At 44.0% G+C, this 15,458-nt stretch overlaps 1 protein-coding gene across 12 annotated transcripts in view; it reads right to left on the reverse strand.

Annotated features, from left to right (window-relative positions):
- AK9 (adenylate kinase 9) overlaps positions 1-15,458 on the reverse strand; it is a 174,062-nt gene that overhangs the window by 47,991 nt on the left and 110,613 nt on the right. For 10 of the 12 annotated variants that reach the window (XR_003089364.2, XM_025184731.2, XM_075923970.1 and 7 more), the window contains one exon: positions 6,171-6,295. Coding sequence is in view for 11 of the 12 variants with exons in the window: in XM_025184731.2 (XP_025040516.2) it covers positions 6,171-6,295 (125 nt within the window). In the remaining variant the exon portion in view is untranslated. Of the gene's footprint in view, positions 1-3,393; positions 4,426-4,605; positions 4,724-6,170; positions 6,296-15,458 lie in introns of those variants that run through there. The other 2 variants (XM_025184738.2, XM_075923974.1) reach the window with 2 other exon arrangements.

The raw sequence follows: 15,458 nt of genomic DNA on the forward strand, positions 1-15,458 counted from the left end.
ACAAGAGTTTACAGACTTCCTTTGTGAAAGTTAGCACTCTTTTTGCCTAGGATACCTCTGTGGAAAGTACTGAATATGGTTGATATTTTCTAAAGTTCCTTATCTATGCACCCATATGCTTCTGTGCCCAGACATAGTATAGAACATCAGCCAAGGATTGCCTCATGCTGTGGGAAACCTCAGCTTCACATTTAAGGCAGATGTAAAATCCCTTGTGTTGGCAGAGAGATGGCAAAGGGGCTATAGAATGGGCCAGGAGCTGACCCAGTTTTTTTCTGAATTGATAGTGTAAACAGCTGTACAATCATTGGATACCACTGAGAGTGTACAATTCAGGATGAAGTACTGAGAAGAAGGGTAGTCACGTCCCAAGACTGGTGGCTCTCCACTTAAAAGGTATACTAAATCAGCTGACTCACAAGAAGTCAGAAAAGCAATTCCCTCACATTACTCCACTTCTATGATTTTGTATCATTACTAGCAGCACTGTTTATAAGGATGAGTGATTATTGAAACCAGTATTTCCAATTAAAGGTTCTTCTAGTCTCAAAGGATCAGCCACTCATCCAGATCAATATTCAAATAAGATCTTATCCAGAAATCATGCTGTTGCCAATCCTTTAGTATCTAAAAATTAAAGATTTATTTATTAAAAAAGAAAGATAGATAGATGTGAGTTAAAATTGTTAAAGGAATCAAATACATACAACAATTGCAAAGTTCTGGTTTCAGGCTTGAAACAGTGATGGAGTAAATTGGTAGCTTAGGTCAAGTGTCCAGTTACTTCCAAATCATTGAAAGGCACTCAGTCTCTTTTTTAGCATGCTCTCATGATGTAAGTCCATAAACCAGAGGTCTGAGCAGTAGAGAAGCTGGATCAGGAAAGAGGCAAGATGGAGATATTGCCAAGCCTTTTTAATTGTTTCTTCTATGTGGAGTGAATGCACAGTAATAAGATAGTGTCCAGGCACACGGTCAAATCACCTGTCCATATATGACTCAGATTCTTACAGGTAGAAGCCATTGCCCAAATGCTAGTTGGAATGCTATAAGGAAGGCTCATCAGATGTGCATTGGTGTCTCCCAAGGCCCATTGTGAGTAAAGTACTTCTCGATGGTCTATTCAACTTGAATAGTCCTTTCACAATATGCTGGTCAAATGCTTCTCTGGTGCTACTAAGAACTGAACACACTGAAATACAAGTACATAGCCAAAGCTCATAACTTAATGACATGTCATACAAACACCGTAATTATAACCAGCAAATCAACCTTCTCATAGATCTCATTAAACCTCATTTTTGCAAGATTTGTTGCAAATATATAACAATGATTGCAACAATGACCTATATGGTCATATTATAATCAGATAACATCACAGATAATTTCTCCAACAATATCTTTTATTAACTGTTCACCTTATATTTGGCATCTATCATGCTTTCTTTATATGATTTTGAGGATTTAGGCAAAATGAAAGAAGAATTATTTTTTTCCTTAGAAAGGGAAGGAATATTTATCATTACTTAAAGTAAGTATACCAGTAAGCATGAGGTTTGCCAGTATGATTATTGTTAACTAGGGATGTAAAAGACTTCCAGTTCTACTGTTCTATGATTCTGTGACCCCGGGCTCCATGCGTCATGCCAGCTTTAAAATGCACAAGATAGAGGAGGTATCTGAGCCTTTAGCTATCATCTTTGAAAAATCATGGAAGACAGGAGAGATTCCAGAAGACTGGAAAAGGGCAAATATTTCCCTATAAAAAGGGAAATAAAAACAACCGAGGAAACTACAGACCAGTCATTTTAACTTCTGTGCCAGAAAAGAAAATGGAGCAAGTAATTAAGGAATTCATCTGCAAACACCTGGAAGATAATAAGGTGATAGGTAACAGCCAGCATGGATTTGTAAAGATCAAATCATGTGAAACCAATCCACTTTCTTTGATAGGATAACGAGTCTTGTAGATAAGGGAGAGGCAGTAGATGTGGTATACCTAGACTTTAGGAAGGCATTTGATACGGTCTCGCATGATATTCTTATCAATAAACTAGACAAATACAACTTAGATGGGGCTACTATAAGGTAGGTGCATAACTGGCTGAATAACCGTTCTCAGAGAGTAGTTATTAACGGTTCACAATCCTGCTGGAAGAGCATAACAAGTGGGATTCCGCTGGGATCTGTTTTGGGACCAGTTCTGTTCAATGTCTTCATCAACGATTTAGATATTGGCATAGAGAGTACGCTTATTAAGTTTGCAGATGATACGAAGCTGAGAGCGGTTGTGACTGCTTGGAGGATAGGATCATGGTTCAAAATGATCCGGACAAACTGGAGAAATGGTCTGAGGCAAATAGGATTAAATTTAATAAGGACAAATGCAAAGTACTCCACTTAGGAAGGAACAATCAGTCACACACATTCAGAATGGGAAGTAGCTGTCTAGGAAGGATTACTGCAGAATGGATTCTAGGGGTCATAGTGGACCACAAGCTAAATATGAGTCAAAAGTGTGACACTTGCAAAAAAAGCAAACATGATTTTGGGATGCATGAACAGGAGTGTTGTGAGCAAGACATGAAAAGTCATTCTTCTACTGAATGCTGCACTGATTAGGCCTCAAATAGAGTATTGTGTCCAGTTCTGGGCACCACATTTCAAGAAAGATATGGAGAAATTCGAGAAGATCCAGAGAAGAGCAACAAGAATAATTAAAGGTCTAGAGAATATGACCTAGGAAGGAAGATTGAAAGAATTGGACTTGTTTAGTTTGGAAAGGAGAAGACTGAGAGGGGACATGATAGCTGTTTTCAGGTATCTAAAAGAGTGTCACAAGGAGGAGGGAGAAAAATTGTTCTCCTTAGCCTCTGAGGATAGGACAAGAAGCAATGGGCTTAAACTGCAGCAAGGGAGGTTTAGGTTGGACATAAGGAAAAACTTCCTAACTGTCAGGGTGGTTAAACATTGGAATAAGTTGCCTAGGGAGGTTGTGGAATCTCTATCTCTGGAGATATTTAAGAGCAGATTAGGTAGACATCTATCAGGGATGATCTAAATGGTATTGAGTCCTGCCATGAGGGCAGGGGACTGGACTCAGTGATCTCTTGAGGTCCCTTCCAGTTCTAGTGTTCTATTATTCTATGATTCTAAGAGTCCCCAGTGAGGGCTCCTGTGCATTTCAAAGCAGAAGCGCCTGCATGGAGCCCAGAGTAATCGGGACTTCACGCTGGCTCTGGGCTCCACACGGCATTCCAGCTTTGAAATGCACAAGAGCCCCCACTGGGGCTCTTGTACATTTCAAAGGTGGAACGTGGAAGTGCTTATTGACTAGTTGCGTAGTCGATGAAATTCCATCAACTACTTGACTAGCAAATTAATCGCTACTGAACATCCCTTCTGTTAACTGGTTAACTGACCCTTTCCTGTTAACTCTGGTAGCAGCCAGTCGCACTGGAATGGAACAGTCCCAGATGCAGTGGGACTGGTGGGCCAGGCAGTGGGTCCTAAGTTAAAACAGTTAACTGGCTAATTGTTTTAACTTCCCTAATTGATTATGAATAATTCTGAAACATGGAAAACAATCTTGCCCTTGTGGGTAATGGAGCAAGTGACAGAAGCATAGAAATACAGGGCTGTTAGGGATTTCAAGAAGTCATCTCATTCAGACAAGAATGGAAATTTCAGAGACTTTTCTTGCCAACATTCACCTCATTCAACTGTCCTTTTTATACATACACACGCCATCTTACATAATATCTGCACATACATTTCACAATGATATTAATGGTCACTATGACTCTGGCTTTTTATTTAAGACCTCATGACATTCTTTGGTGAACTAGAAAGTTTGCACTAGAGCCATATTTCTGACTAACAGTTCCTATTAGCAGAACAATGGGAAAGGGGACTGGGGGAATACCCAAGAAACCAATTCTGCCATTTTTGACATAGTGCATCTGTTTCCTTTTATCTTCAGCTGGTTTCCCCGGTGAAGACTTGACTTTGCATTTTCATTGAATGTGAGTAGATCCACCTGGGACTGATCTAGATCCATTGATATCAACTGGGAAATTTCTTGGTTTAGGAATGATTCTGAGTTGTCTATCTGCTGAAGGCTGAGTCAAACAGCTTTTGAGTTTCATGTTACCTTAACATGACTTGTCCAAATGGAGGCTAGATAACCATGTGCCTAAAAAGGACTCGCATTGCTCTGGTACTAACATGAGAACTTCCCTTAATTATTTAAATATGCAATGGTCATCATGTTGCATGACAGATCCAGGATGGGCCATTTCCACAAAAAGGCCTTTCAATCCGCAATTATTTTTTCTGCATTTGTTTATGAACAGTCTTAGAACATTTTCCTCCTCTTTGTAATTGTTTTCATATACTAAGAAAAATCTTGTCGGCATTTGTAATCTGTAAAAATTACAGGTATATATTTGGTTAAAATTTAAGTTTAACTTTTAAGACATATCCCAGCAACATCTTGCATGTGTGTGGACTTGTGACTTGCACAGATGCAGTAGCTTATCTACATGTAAGCAGTTGTCAGTTGCAAACCCAAGTCTGAAAATTCTCTCTGAGATAAATGTTTACCTTCTATATCCACTGCTTTATGAAATATGTTATCTAATCATTCTTTCTCCAATAGGAATTTTTATATCTCATTTGAATACTGTTTATCACTTCCTTTCCTTCTGTCCATTTTAGCCTTCTAGAAACAATGGGCAGGTTAAAATTAGCACCAATATGTTCTCACTGAATCCTACTTATCTTCTCTGAAAACTGAGATGTTTTGGGATCATTTGACACTTTATTTCTCAACTACTAAAGTGAATATCCTTTATTCTTAGATGTATAGACTTGTGCTGATACTGCAAGATACAAAAAGAAAATAAAAATGTCCATGCTGGATCAGATCAAAGGTCCATCTAGCCCAGGGGTGGGCAAGATACGGCTGGCGTGCTGGATCCAGCCCACCAAGACATTTGATCTAGCCCCTGGCTCCCACAGCTGCGCCTCCACCCCCAGGCCAATAAAGACTGGGGGCAGGGGAGTGTGCAAAGTCTCCTACCCCTGCCAGGGGTGCGCAGCACCAGAGGGAACTTCCAGCTGTTCAAAACAGATGGTGGTTCCCTCTTGGCGTTGCACACCCAGCTGGGTGAGGGTGGAGATTTTGCATGCTTCCCAGGCTCCGATTGGCCTGGGGGCGGGGCGAGCACAGAAAGTCTCCTTCCCCTGCCAAGAGCACGTGGTGCCAGAGGGAATTGCCAGCTGTTCAAAATGGCTGGTGGTTCCCTCTGGATGCTGTGCACCCCTAGCAGAGTGAGGTAGGGGTTAGAGACCTGGTGCGCTCCCCTGCCCTACAGGGGAGTGAGCGAAGTCTCTCCCCTCATTGGGGCACATGCCTTCTGCCCAAGGCCCTGTCCCTCCCACCTAAGGTTCTGCCCCTTTCAGGGCCAGCCCACAACCACTACCAAAATTGGTTAAGTGGCCCCGTACAAAAATTATTGCCTACGCCTGATATAACCCGGTATCCTGTCTTCTGACAGTGGCCAATGCTAGCTGCCCCAGAGGGAATGAACAGGATAGGTAATCACCATGGCATGGTCTGCACTAAAGAAGTCAACTTAAGATATGCAACTAGAAGTATCTTAAATTGCATTTTGGCATCATCCACAAAGTGGGAGGTTGACTCCCAGGAGCACACTCTCTCATCGACTTCCCTTACTTCTTGTAGGAGCAGGACTACCGGCACCAATAGGAGTACCCTCTCAGTTTGAATTAGCATGTCTTCACTAAGCCTGCTAATTCGAACTTCAGAAGATCAAATGTGTCAGCTTTGATGCTCTTTGTATGTAGACAAGCCCCAAGTGATCCATCCTCTGTTCCCCATTCCCCAATTTAAAAAACAGAGGCTAAGAATACTAATCCTGCCCATCCTATCTAATAGCTATTGATGGACCTATCCTCCATAAATTTATCTACCTTTTTTTTAACCCTGTTAAAGACCTGAACTATTCTGGATACTACAGAACCAATGGATTATTTATTGCATGTTATTCATACTTATCCACAGTTTGTGGATTTATTATTATAAACACTGAACTTTTTAAAAAGAATAACAAAAAGATACATAATTTGACATTAATAATAGTTACCGGATTGGCTCTTTTGTCCACCACTCAGGAACAATGTTATCGAGAACTTCTGGTGTTAGTGCTTCATTATCTATTATGTTTGCTTTGATTATTTCTTCCTCTTCAGTTAACTCCACTTCCTTCACCTAGAAAGTCCGAAAAGACCATGAAAAATTAATATCCAAATGTTGCTTGATAATGACATTGGTCTTTGACTGAACTAGAGGATTAGATAATGTATTTCAGGTACAGCTTTTATTCAATTTGGTTCAGCAGCAATAAAGCAATCAAGTTCATTACATTTTGTTGTATTAAACATAAACAAAATTTAAAACAGGATGTTTTTGGTGAAAACTGTAATGAAAATGTTTTGCTGTTTTTAATCACCTATATAGATAGTTAAAACACTTTGAAACATCACAAATACAAGTGATACATTTTTCATGATTTTTCTTCTAATTTTTCTACCAGCTCTAATTAAAAACTGAAGTTTAGTTAATTTATGGAAAATGGGAGGGGTATGAAGACAGTGCACTAGATGCTTGGCCTGACAAAGCTTTGCTCCATTGAGAGACCTGAAAAGCTGAGGCAAAGATGGCTCTAATTGCTTTATACTTCCCCCAGTTTACAGCAACTTGAGTTACTATAAATTGTGCCCTATTCTACAGTCCCAAGGATCCATTCAAGCCACTGGGGATCACCAGAGCATAACTAGCTCTGATATACCTGTGCCCGCTGTTCCAAGGCAATTCAGAGATAGTAGAGAGCAGTGATTCTCCAATTTATTTGATTTCATCTCTCTTCTTTGAGTCTGTAGTTGTATATGTCTCTCAGCCCCCACTTTTGTCACACAAGTACATATCTTGATGTACTTGTCTGAAGGCAAAATGGAGAATGCCCAGGTCTGAAGGCAAAATGGAGAATGGCAGGTGCTTGCCTGTCATCCAGCTTTGAAGGAAGTGCTGCCTCCAGAAGCAGTTCAGAAGTAAGGGTGGGGTCATATGTCAATTGAGCTGTGGAATGCAGTGATCGCTGCTAGGTGTACTTTCAAAGATTCTAGGGCTAATCCTGTTTCTTTCAGTTGCAGGATATAATCCAAAATGACATGTAAAGGCACCGTGCATGGATCCAATTGTTTTCCAGCGCACCTGAAACCTGTGCCACTTCTGAAGATAAGTGGATCGAGTAGATTGTTTCCTGATATGCAAATGCACATCTCTCTCTTTGGTCGAACAATGAAGTTCACTTTCCTGGAACCAACAACGAGCTAGGCTGTCAACTGTAGTGTATGAGGTTGAGGGTGGATTAAAGTCCCATTGTTCTGGGTTAAGAGATCGGGATGTGTGGGGAGGCAATAAGGTGGTTGAGGAGACATGTGATACAGATAGGGGAACCATGTTTGTCATGCCCAAAAAGGGGCTAAGAGAATCACTGTCGCACTGTCTCTGATGATTTTCTCGAGAACTCTGGCAATGAGTGGAGTGGGAGGAAAGGCGTATAAAAGGGGGCCTTTCCAATGGAGGGGAAATGCGTCCCCTAGAGATCCGTGACCTATGCTGGCCCTGGAACAATATTGTTGGCATTTTGTATTCTTGTAGGAGATGAATAGGTCTATCTGTGGATGACCCCAGTGATTGAAAATATGCTGGAGGATGCATCAATGAAGTTCCCACTCGTGGTCTAGGGCAAAGGGTCTGCTGAGTGAATCGGCGAAAACATTGTTGATCCCAGGTAAATCGGAAGCTGTCAGGGTGACCACATTGTGGATGCACCAATTCCATATTCGAATGGCCTTGGGGCACAGGGAATGAGAGTGTGCATCCCCATGTCGATTTATATAGTACATTGTTAATACATAGTTGGTAAGTACCCTCACTGTGGTTCCTTGGACGTGCAGCAGAAAATGCCTCCATGCATTTGCAACTGCTCTGAGTTCCAATATGTTGATGTGTAAGGTAGACTCCCTGGTTGTCCATAGACCTTGGACGGATATGCCTCCATATGAGCTCCCCATCCTTTGAGGGAGACAAGTGATCTCTGTGGTAGGTTGATCCCAATGAAATGGAACTCCTGCAAGTAAGTTGTTTGGTTTGGTCCACCACTTCAGAGACTCTAGGACGTCGGTAGGTAGAGACACTTGCCTGTGCTTCCGGTGGGTGTAAATGGAAGCAAGCCTGGGTTGAAGGCAGCGAAAGTGGAACCTCGCATGAGCAACCATGTAAGTTGTAGCTGCCATATGATCCATGAGTTTGAGACAGGTAAGTATTGATGTTCTGGGGCTGTTTGTAAGTGTAAATACCAAGTCTTGGATTGCTTGAAATTGTTGTGATGGTAGGTACACTCCTGCCATGGTGGAGTTTAGATGGGCTCCAATGAACTCTAGGATTTGTGTAGGTAGAACTGTTGATTTCTGTTTGCTGAGAATGAGACCTAAGAGGTCGAACGTCTATCTGGTTACGGCTATCATACGGAGAGTATTCAAACTGGTTAGTCCTTTTATTAGACAGTCGTCTAGATAAGGAAAAATCATAATCTGCTGCCGATGCAAGTATGCTGCGACACCAGCAAGTGTCTTTGAAAATACCCTGGGTGCCGATGACAGGCCAAAGGGCAGGACATGATACTCATAGTGGTCCAATCCAACCACAAAAAGTAGAAATCGCCTATGCGCTGGATGTATGGTAATATGAAAGTAGGAGTCTTGCAGGTCAAGGGCTGTGAACCAGTCCCCCTGTTCTAATGCTAGGATAATGGAGGCTAGGGTCACCATTGTGAATCATTGTTTCCTAAGATATTGGTTCAATCTGCAAAGGTCTAGGATAGGTCTCCAGCCACCTGTCTTTTTCGTTGTGAAAAAGTAGTAGGAATAGAAGCCTCTGCCTTTGAACTCTTCCGGCACCGTCTCTATTGCTCTGAAGTCTAAGAGACAGTGGACCTCTTATTTCAATAGATCCTTGTGAGAAGGGTCCCTGAAGTGGGACAGGGATGGTGAGGAGGTGGGGGGTAGCGCTACAAACGGGATGGTGTAGCCTAATGATACAATCAATCTCTAAGACCCAACGATCTGATGTGATGGCAGCCCAGCGACGATAAAATGGTCTCAGCCGATGGTGAAAGATTGGGATAGACTGATTGTGGTGACCCAGCAAAAGGAGGTCCTGCATGCCCTCGACCTGGAAATCAAACATACTATTTATTTGTCTGCTGGTTTGGGTTATGGCTGTTCTGAGGTCATCTCTTCTGTGGTCGTTGTCTTGACCTAGATTGGTCAAACCCCCGTTGTTGATATCTTGGGTATGAAAAATCTTGATGCCTTTGATATGATACATACCGTATATGTTGGTACAGTGGGGTTTACATACCCATGTATGAAGGGTAGTTCTCAGGTCCTTACTAGAATGAAAGATCTCGTCTGTCTTCCCAGAAAATAATTTTTCTTTATCAAAAGAGAGGTCTTCTACTTTTGTCTGCAGACAAAAGTATCTACCCTTCCCCACCTCTAATATCATTAACTCACAGGCATTCACCTTCCTTTCCCCCCCCCCCCCCCCCCCGCATCCCCCTTCTGTTCTGAAATGTGATTTGTCCTTTTCATATATGTTCATTTTTTTAAATTGTATCCTTTGGTATATAAGGCTGTGACTATTTTCTTCCACTATTTGATCTGAGGAAGTGGGTCTGGCCCATGAAAGCTCATCATCTAATAAACGATCTTGTTAGTCTTTAAAGTGCTACATAGTCCTGTATTTTGTTTCAGCTACACCAGACTAACACGGCTACATTTCTATCACTACTGGAGAGTTAGTGAGCTGAAAGATCCCCTTGAGGATGGGAGAGGTGACAGAGAACTGTACAGTTGTTGTGGTACAGGTGAGATGTTGGAAACCGGTCTGTAATGTCTGTCATGTCATAGAATCATAGAACCATAGGACCATAGAGCTGGAAGAGACCTTAGAAGGTGTGGCAAGGGCCCCTCTTCTCCAAGCCACTACTGGGGTTTTGCAGCGGGTCGCAGTGGTAGGGAGCCCAAGCCAGGGGCCCACAGGCTCCCTCCCCTGCTGCCTTTACCTAATGCTGGTCCAACTTGTTCTCTCCTTTTCTTCCTCTCTGCCTCTCCACCACCTTCCTTTCGTCCTCTCACTCCTCTCCCTAGCCTCCAACTGATGAGGCTTTTAAAGGCCCTCAGAGAGTCAGCAGAGAAGTCAGCTGGCCCCAATTTGCCTGAGCCAGCTCCCTCCCAGCTGCACCTAATTGTGCTGCAGTTCTCTGCTTTTCTAACAGGAGTTTTTCCCTTTTGGGCTGCCTTTTCGCCTCTCTGCAGCAGCTCCCTGGCCTGACCCTGTCACACATCCCCCCCCCTATGCTCAACCCCATGGGGTTGGGTTACTTGGGTCGGACAACAATGCACCCTTGACAACCCGTCTGCATTCCCATGCTGGGTCCCTGATCTGTGTTGCACACGGAAGTGGAAGGGCTGCAGGGACAGGAACCATCGGGTAACCCTCGCATTTCTGTCCTTGTTTCGGTGCATCCACTGCAGAGGCGCATGATCGGTGACCAGGGTAAACTTCCGCCCGAGAAGGTAGTAGCGAAGGCTTTCCATGGCCCACTTTACTGCAAGACATTCTCTTTCTACCACGACATAATTTTGTTCCCTCGGCAGAAGCTTCCTGCTGAGGTACAGGATTGGGTGCTCCTCTTCTCCCACCATTTGAGACAATACAGCTCCCAGTCCTACCCCGGAAGCACCAGAGGGCAATACTGGAATTGGCACCACGTGTGGCAAGGGCCCCTCTTCTCCAAGCCACTACTGGGGTTTTGCAGCAGGTCTCAGTGGTAGGGAGCCCAAGCCAGGGGCCCACAGGCTCCCTCCCCTGCTGCCTTTACCTAATGCTGGTCCAACTTGTTCTCTCCTTTTCTTCCTCTCTGCCTCTCCACCACCTTCCTTTCGTCCTCTCACTCCTCTCCCTAGCCTCCAACTGATGAGGCTTTTAAAGGCCCTCAGAGAGTCAGCAGAGAAGTCAGCTGGCCCCAATTTGCCTGAGCCAGCTCCCTCCCAGCTGCACCTAATTGTGCTGCAGTTCTCTGCTTTTCTAACAGGAGTTTTTCCCTTTTGGGCTGCCTTTTCGCCTCTCTGCAGCAGCTCCCTGGCCTGACCCTGTCACAAAGGTCATTAAGTCCAGCCCCCTGCTCTAGGCAGGACCAATCCCAAATAAATCAACCCAGCCAAGCCCTTGTCAAGCTGAGACTTAAACACCTCTAGGGATGGAGACTCCACTACTTCCCTAGGTAACCCATTCCAGTGCTTCACTACCCTCCTAGTGAAATAGTTTTTCCTAATATCCAACCTGGACCTCTCCCTCCACAACGTGAGACCATTGCTCCTTGTTCTGCCATATGTTACTACTGAGAACAACCTTTCTCCATCCTCTTTGGAACCTCCCTTCAGGAAGTTGAAGGCTGCTATCAAATTCCCCCTCACTCTTCGCTTCTGCAGACTGAACAAACCCAACTCCCTCAGACTTTCCTCATAGGTCATATGCTCCAGCCCCCTAATCTTTTTGGTTGCCCTCCGCTGGACCCTCACCAATGTGTCCACATCCTTTTTGTAGTGGGGGGCCCAGAACTGGACACAATACTCCAGATGTGGCCTCACCACCTTACCGTCCATTTATCCAATCCACATTCCCTTAACTTGCTGGCAAGAATATTGTGGGAGACCGTATCAAAAGCCTTCCTAAAGTCTTGACAATGGAAGTTTGCCTCACAAACGACTGGAGCGAAGGCAACGGTGATGATGGAGTCGGTGAAAATGCAAGTGGTTCCAGATTGACATCACATGTTCTTTGTGATTTGTGAGTCACCTTCTTCGGTGCTGAGGGGCTAACAGCTTCATTTGGGCATTCTGTGTCTTCTTCCGGTTCTGGTGCCTGTGTCTGCATTGGTTGCATCGGTGCTGAAGACAGTACCAGTTGAGCCGGTGCCGGTGGGGTTGCTACATGCAGCACCGTTGGTCTGGGTGCTGCGGATAGCAGTGCTGCAGATCATGGTGCCAAGGTTGGTGGTGCCAAACTTCGGGCTGGTGCTGCAATTGTTGGCATTGTAAATGCTCAGTGCTGATTTTTTGGTTCTGAGGCCATTTGAAGCCACAGTTTCGTGGCACCCAATGTTCCCAGTTTCTCCCGAACACTTATTCTGCTTGTTGGGGCCAGTGGCAGGGAACGGGCTGACAAAGCTCTTTTGTGGGTGGGAGCCACAGGAGGAGAGGAAGCTCTCCGTTTTTCCTTTCTCGGCTTATAAGAGTCTGGTTCTGAAAGCTGATCCAGCGAATAAAAACATCCTGAGCCTCATCTCTCTTTCCACTGTGCCTCACTGTGAGTTTTGCACAATGAATGCATTTTTGAGACACATGAGATTTGCCCAAACATTTTATAAAATCTGTGTGGCCATCGGAGACTGGCACAGGCTCCTGATATGTGGCGCACTTCTTAAATCCCAGTGAGCCCAGCATGATAAAAGGGTCTGTCGCCATGGTGTTTCTTAAAAAGATAAGCACTCTCTGCCTTTTTTTTATCTTGTGTTCCCTTTCCTTTTTTTTAACTGAAAAGCATCTAACACAAAAAACTCGTTTTTTTTAAAATGGACTAACTATAACTATAACTATGACTAACAATTGAAAAACAGACTGAACTATGAACAAAAATTAATACTAAAAAACAGATTTCTTCTCTGACTAGAGTTGTTGAGGAGATATGTCTCGCTCCGTCTGTGACCTGGCGCAGCGTAGAAGGAACTGGAGGGAGCTGGACTGCGCGAGAGATCAAAAGGGTATGAATGGCGCGAAACATGTGCCACGCATGTGTGGTCCAGCCAACTGCTGCTAATGAAAACTCCAATCTGTGGTGCCAGGATGACCTGACACCAACAGAGGAGCACCCATGGGTATACTACTCAGAGAAGAACACCCGTCGGTTTTCCCCCAGCCCTTAGTTTAAAAAATACTCTACAACCCTTTTAATGTTAAGTGCCAGCAGCCTGGTTCCATTTTGATTTTTGTAGAGCCATCCCTCCTGTATAGGCTCCCCCATCCCAAAAGTTTTCCCAGTTCCTAATGAATCTAAACCCCTCGTCTCTACACCATCACCTCATCCACACATTGAGACTCTGAAGCTCTGCCTGCCTACCTGGTCCTGCGTTGTTTGAAGCCAGGCCTCCAAGCATCTCATGTGGAATTTGGCATGCTTGACAACAAACATTTTTACCAACTTGTGCTCCAAGATTTGTAAACACATTCCGACAGTTGCCTGAATGCTGTTCCTCACCACTGAAATTAGATTGATTGGGGGTAAAGAAGATTAATTGGCAGAACCATCTTTGCCAATGAGGATGCTTGGAGTATGCCTATGAACCAAAGTTGAACTTCTAGTAGCTGTTCTAGTGAAATGTCAAGGGATTCAGCTGCCCTTTTGAAGAGACCCTGAAAGGATACCCCAGTAGTGGGGGGGGAGGTGGCATTATGGTTTTGACCAAAGATGAAGAGGTGAGTAAATGGTGAAATGTAATGTTCAGCTGTGCCCTCAGGTTCCTCAGTTGTCTTCCTCCTGTGTTTCTGAGAGTGTTGGGAGAGTTGGTGAAGGGGACTGGGCTGATCTGGACCTAGGTGGTCTCAGGGGCTTGCAGTTTTGCACCCTAGACATTGTTCATGGATCCCAGTATGACTGGCTAGACGGGAATGGTATGCAGAGGTGGTGCCCAAGGTGACTATACTATCCTCATATATCAGCAGGTGGTTGGTGATGAGTCGGTCCTGACTTGTGTGAACAATAGCAAAAAGTATACATTACTACATGATGCTCTTCTTCCTCATCATTGCAGATGGAGGGCTGAAATGCAGGGAGTAGTCAGCTGTCTTGGGACTGATCTTGATGTGGTACCCTCAGTGCCGAGTAGAAGAGATTCAGGCATTGAGACCACCACCAGGTCTTAAAACCTCAAGAAATTCTTCAGAACCCTGAGACTCAGCAATAGAAATGTTTGGCATAAGTACAGCAGGTGGCACCATTGTACTGCTCATTGCCAAGATGTTCTTTGGCTCCATGGGTGCTGACATAGAAGGTTTCACTTTGCTGTGTGAAACTCCATTTCAGCCTGCCTGCTGTAGCTCTTTAGCTCTTCGGGAACTCTCGATATATGACATTCCTGGTGCTTCACAGGTCAGCACTCCCAGTGTTATCAGAAAGGGGCAGATTTTTCAGTTGGAGATGGACTTCTTTTAGTAATTCTTGATGTGAGGAGTCTGCAACCACTTTTTCATAGCCTTTCTAGAAATACACTTCTTAGAGCAAAGCCCCCGTCAGAGGCTGCTGTTGGCGACCATTGGCCAGGAGGTGACCTAGCCTTAGGGTCAGAGGCTGGCTTGAGGGATTTTTCCATCATGAGGAGCTTAATTTGGAAAAGCCTGGTTTTTCTTATCTTAGCTGTCAGTTTTCTGCAATGTGGGTAGTTTTGAGTAATGTGTATCTTACTGAATTAATGGACTTACATCATGACTGTCAGAGACTGGTATGATGAGTCTGCAAGTCAGGTAATGTTCAAAGTCAGGTGAGCCAGACATGCCTGAGAAAGTATGTCTCTCAGGATGCTTCTACACAGCACCCTTACCTCGAAATAAGCTATGCAATAAGCTATGAAATAAGTCTACACACCGCCACATTTTGAAATAAAGTGCTATTCTGAAACATCCCTTATCCCTCGTACAATGAGGTTTACAGGGACGTCGGAATAGCGAGCCTGTTATATTTTGATATAACAGGCTTGCTTTTAAGATGCAGAATAGCTATTTTGGGGAACCAGAGGTATCCTGAAATAGCTCCACAGTGTAGTTTCAGAGAATTAAACAAGCGTAAATCCTGTTTGAGGCCAAGGCTGTATGCCTGCCAGAGAGGCAGGGGTAGACATGGAAAATAAAGGATTTTTTATGTTAAACACTATTGAGTAAGGCAAGGGGAGAGGAAACTAACTACAATTAAGTGAACACTAGCACTAGCACTGTTACTGCATAGCCTTTGGCCATTATTTTTGAAAACTTGTGGAGATCGGGAGAGATCCCAGATGACTGGAAAAAGGCAAATGTAGTGCCCATCTTTAAAAAAGGAAAGAAGGACAATCAAGGAAACTACTGACCAGCCAGTCTTATCTCAGTCCCTGGAAAAATCATGGAGGGGATCCTCAAAGAATCCATTTTGAAGCACTTGGAAGAGGGGAAAGTGATCAGGAATAGTCAACATGGATTCATGAAGGGCAAGTCAT

This window comes from Pelodiscus sinensis, chromosome 3 (genome assembly GCF_049634645.1).
Source record: "Pelodiscus sinensis isolate JC-2024 chromosome 3, ASM4963464v1, whole genome shotgun sequence".
In the NCBI taxonomy this organism is placed as follows: Eukaryota; Metazoa; Chordata; order Testudines; family Trionychidae; genus Pelodiscus; species Pelodiscus sinensis.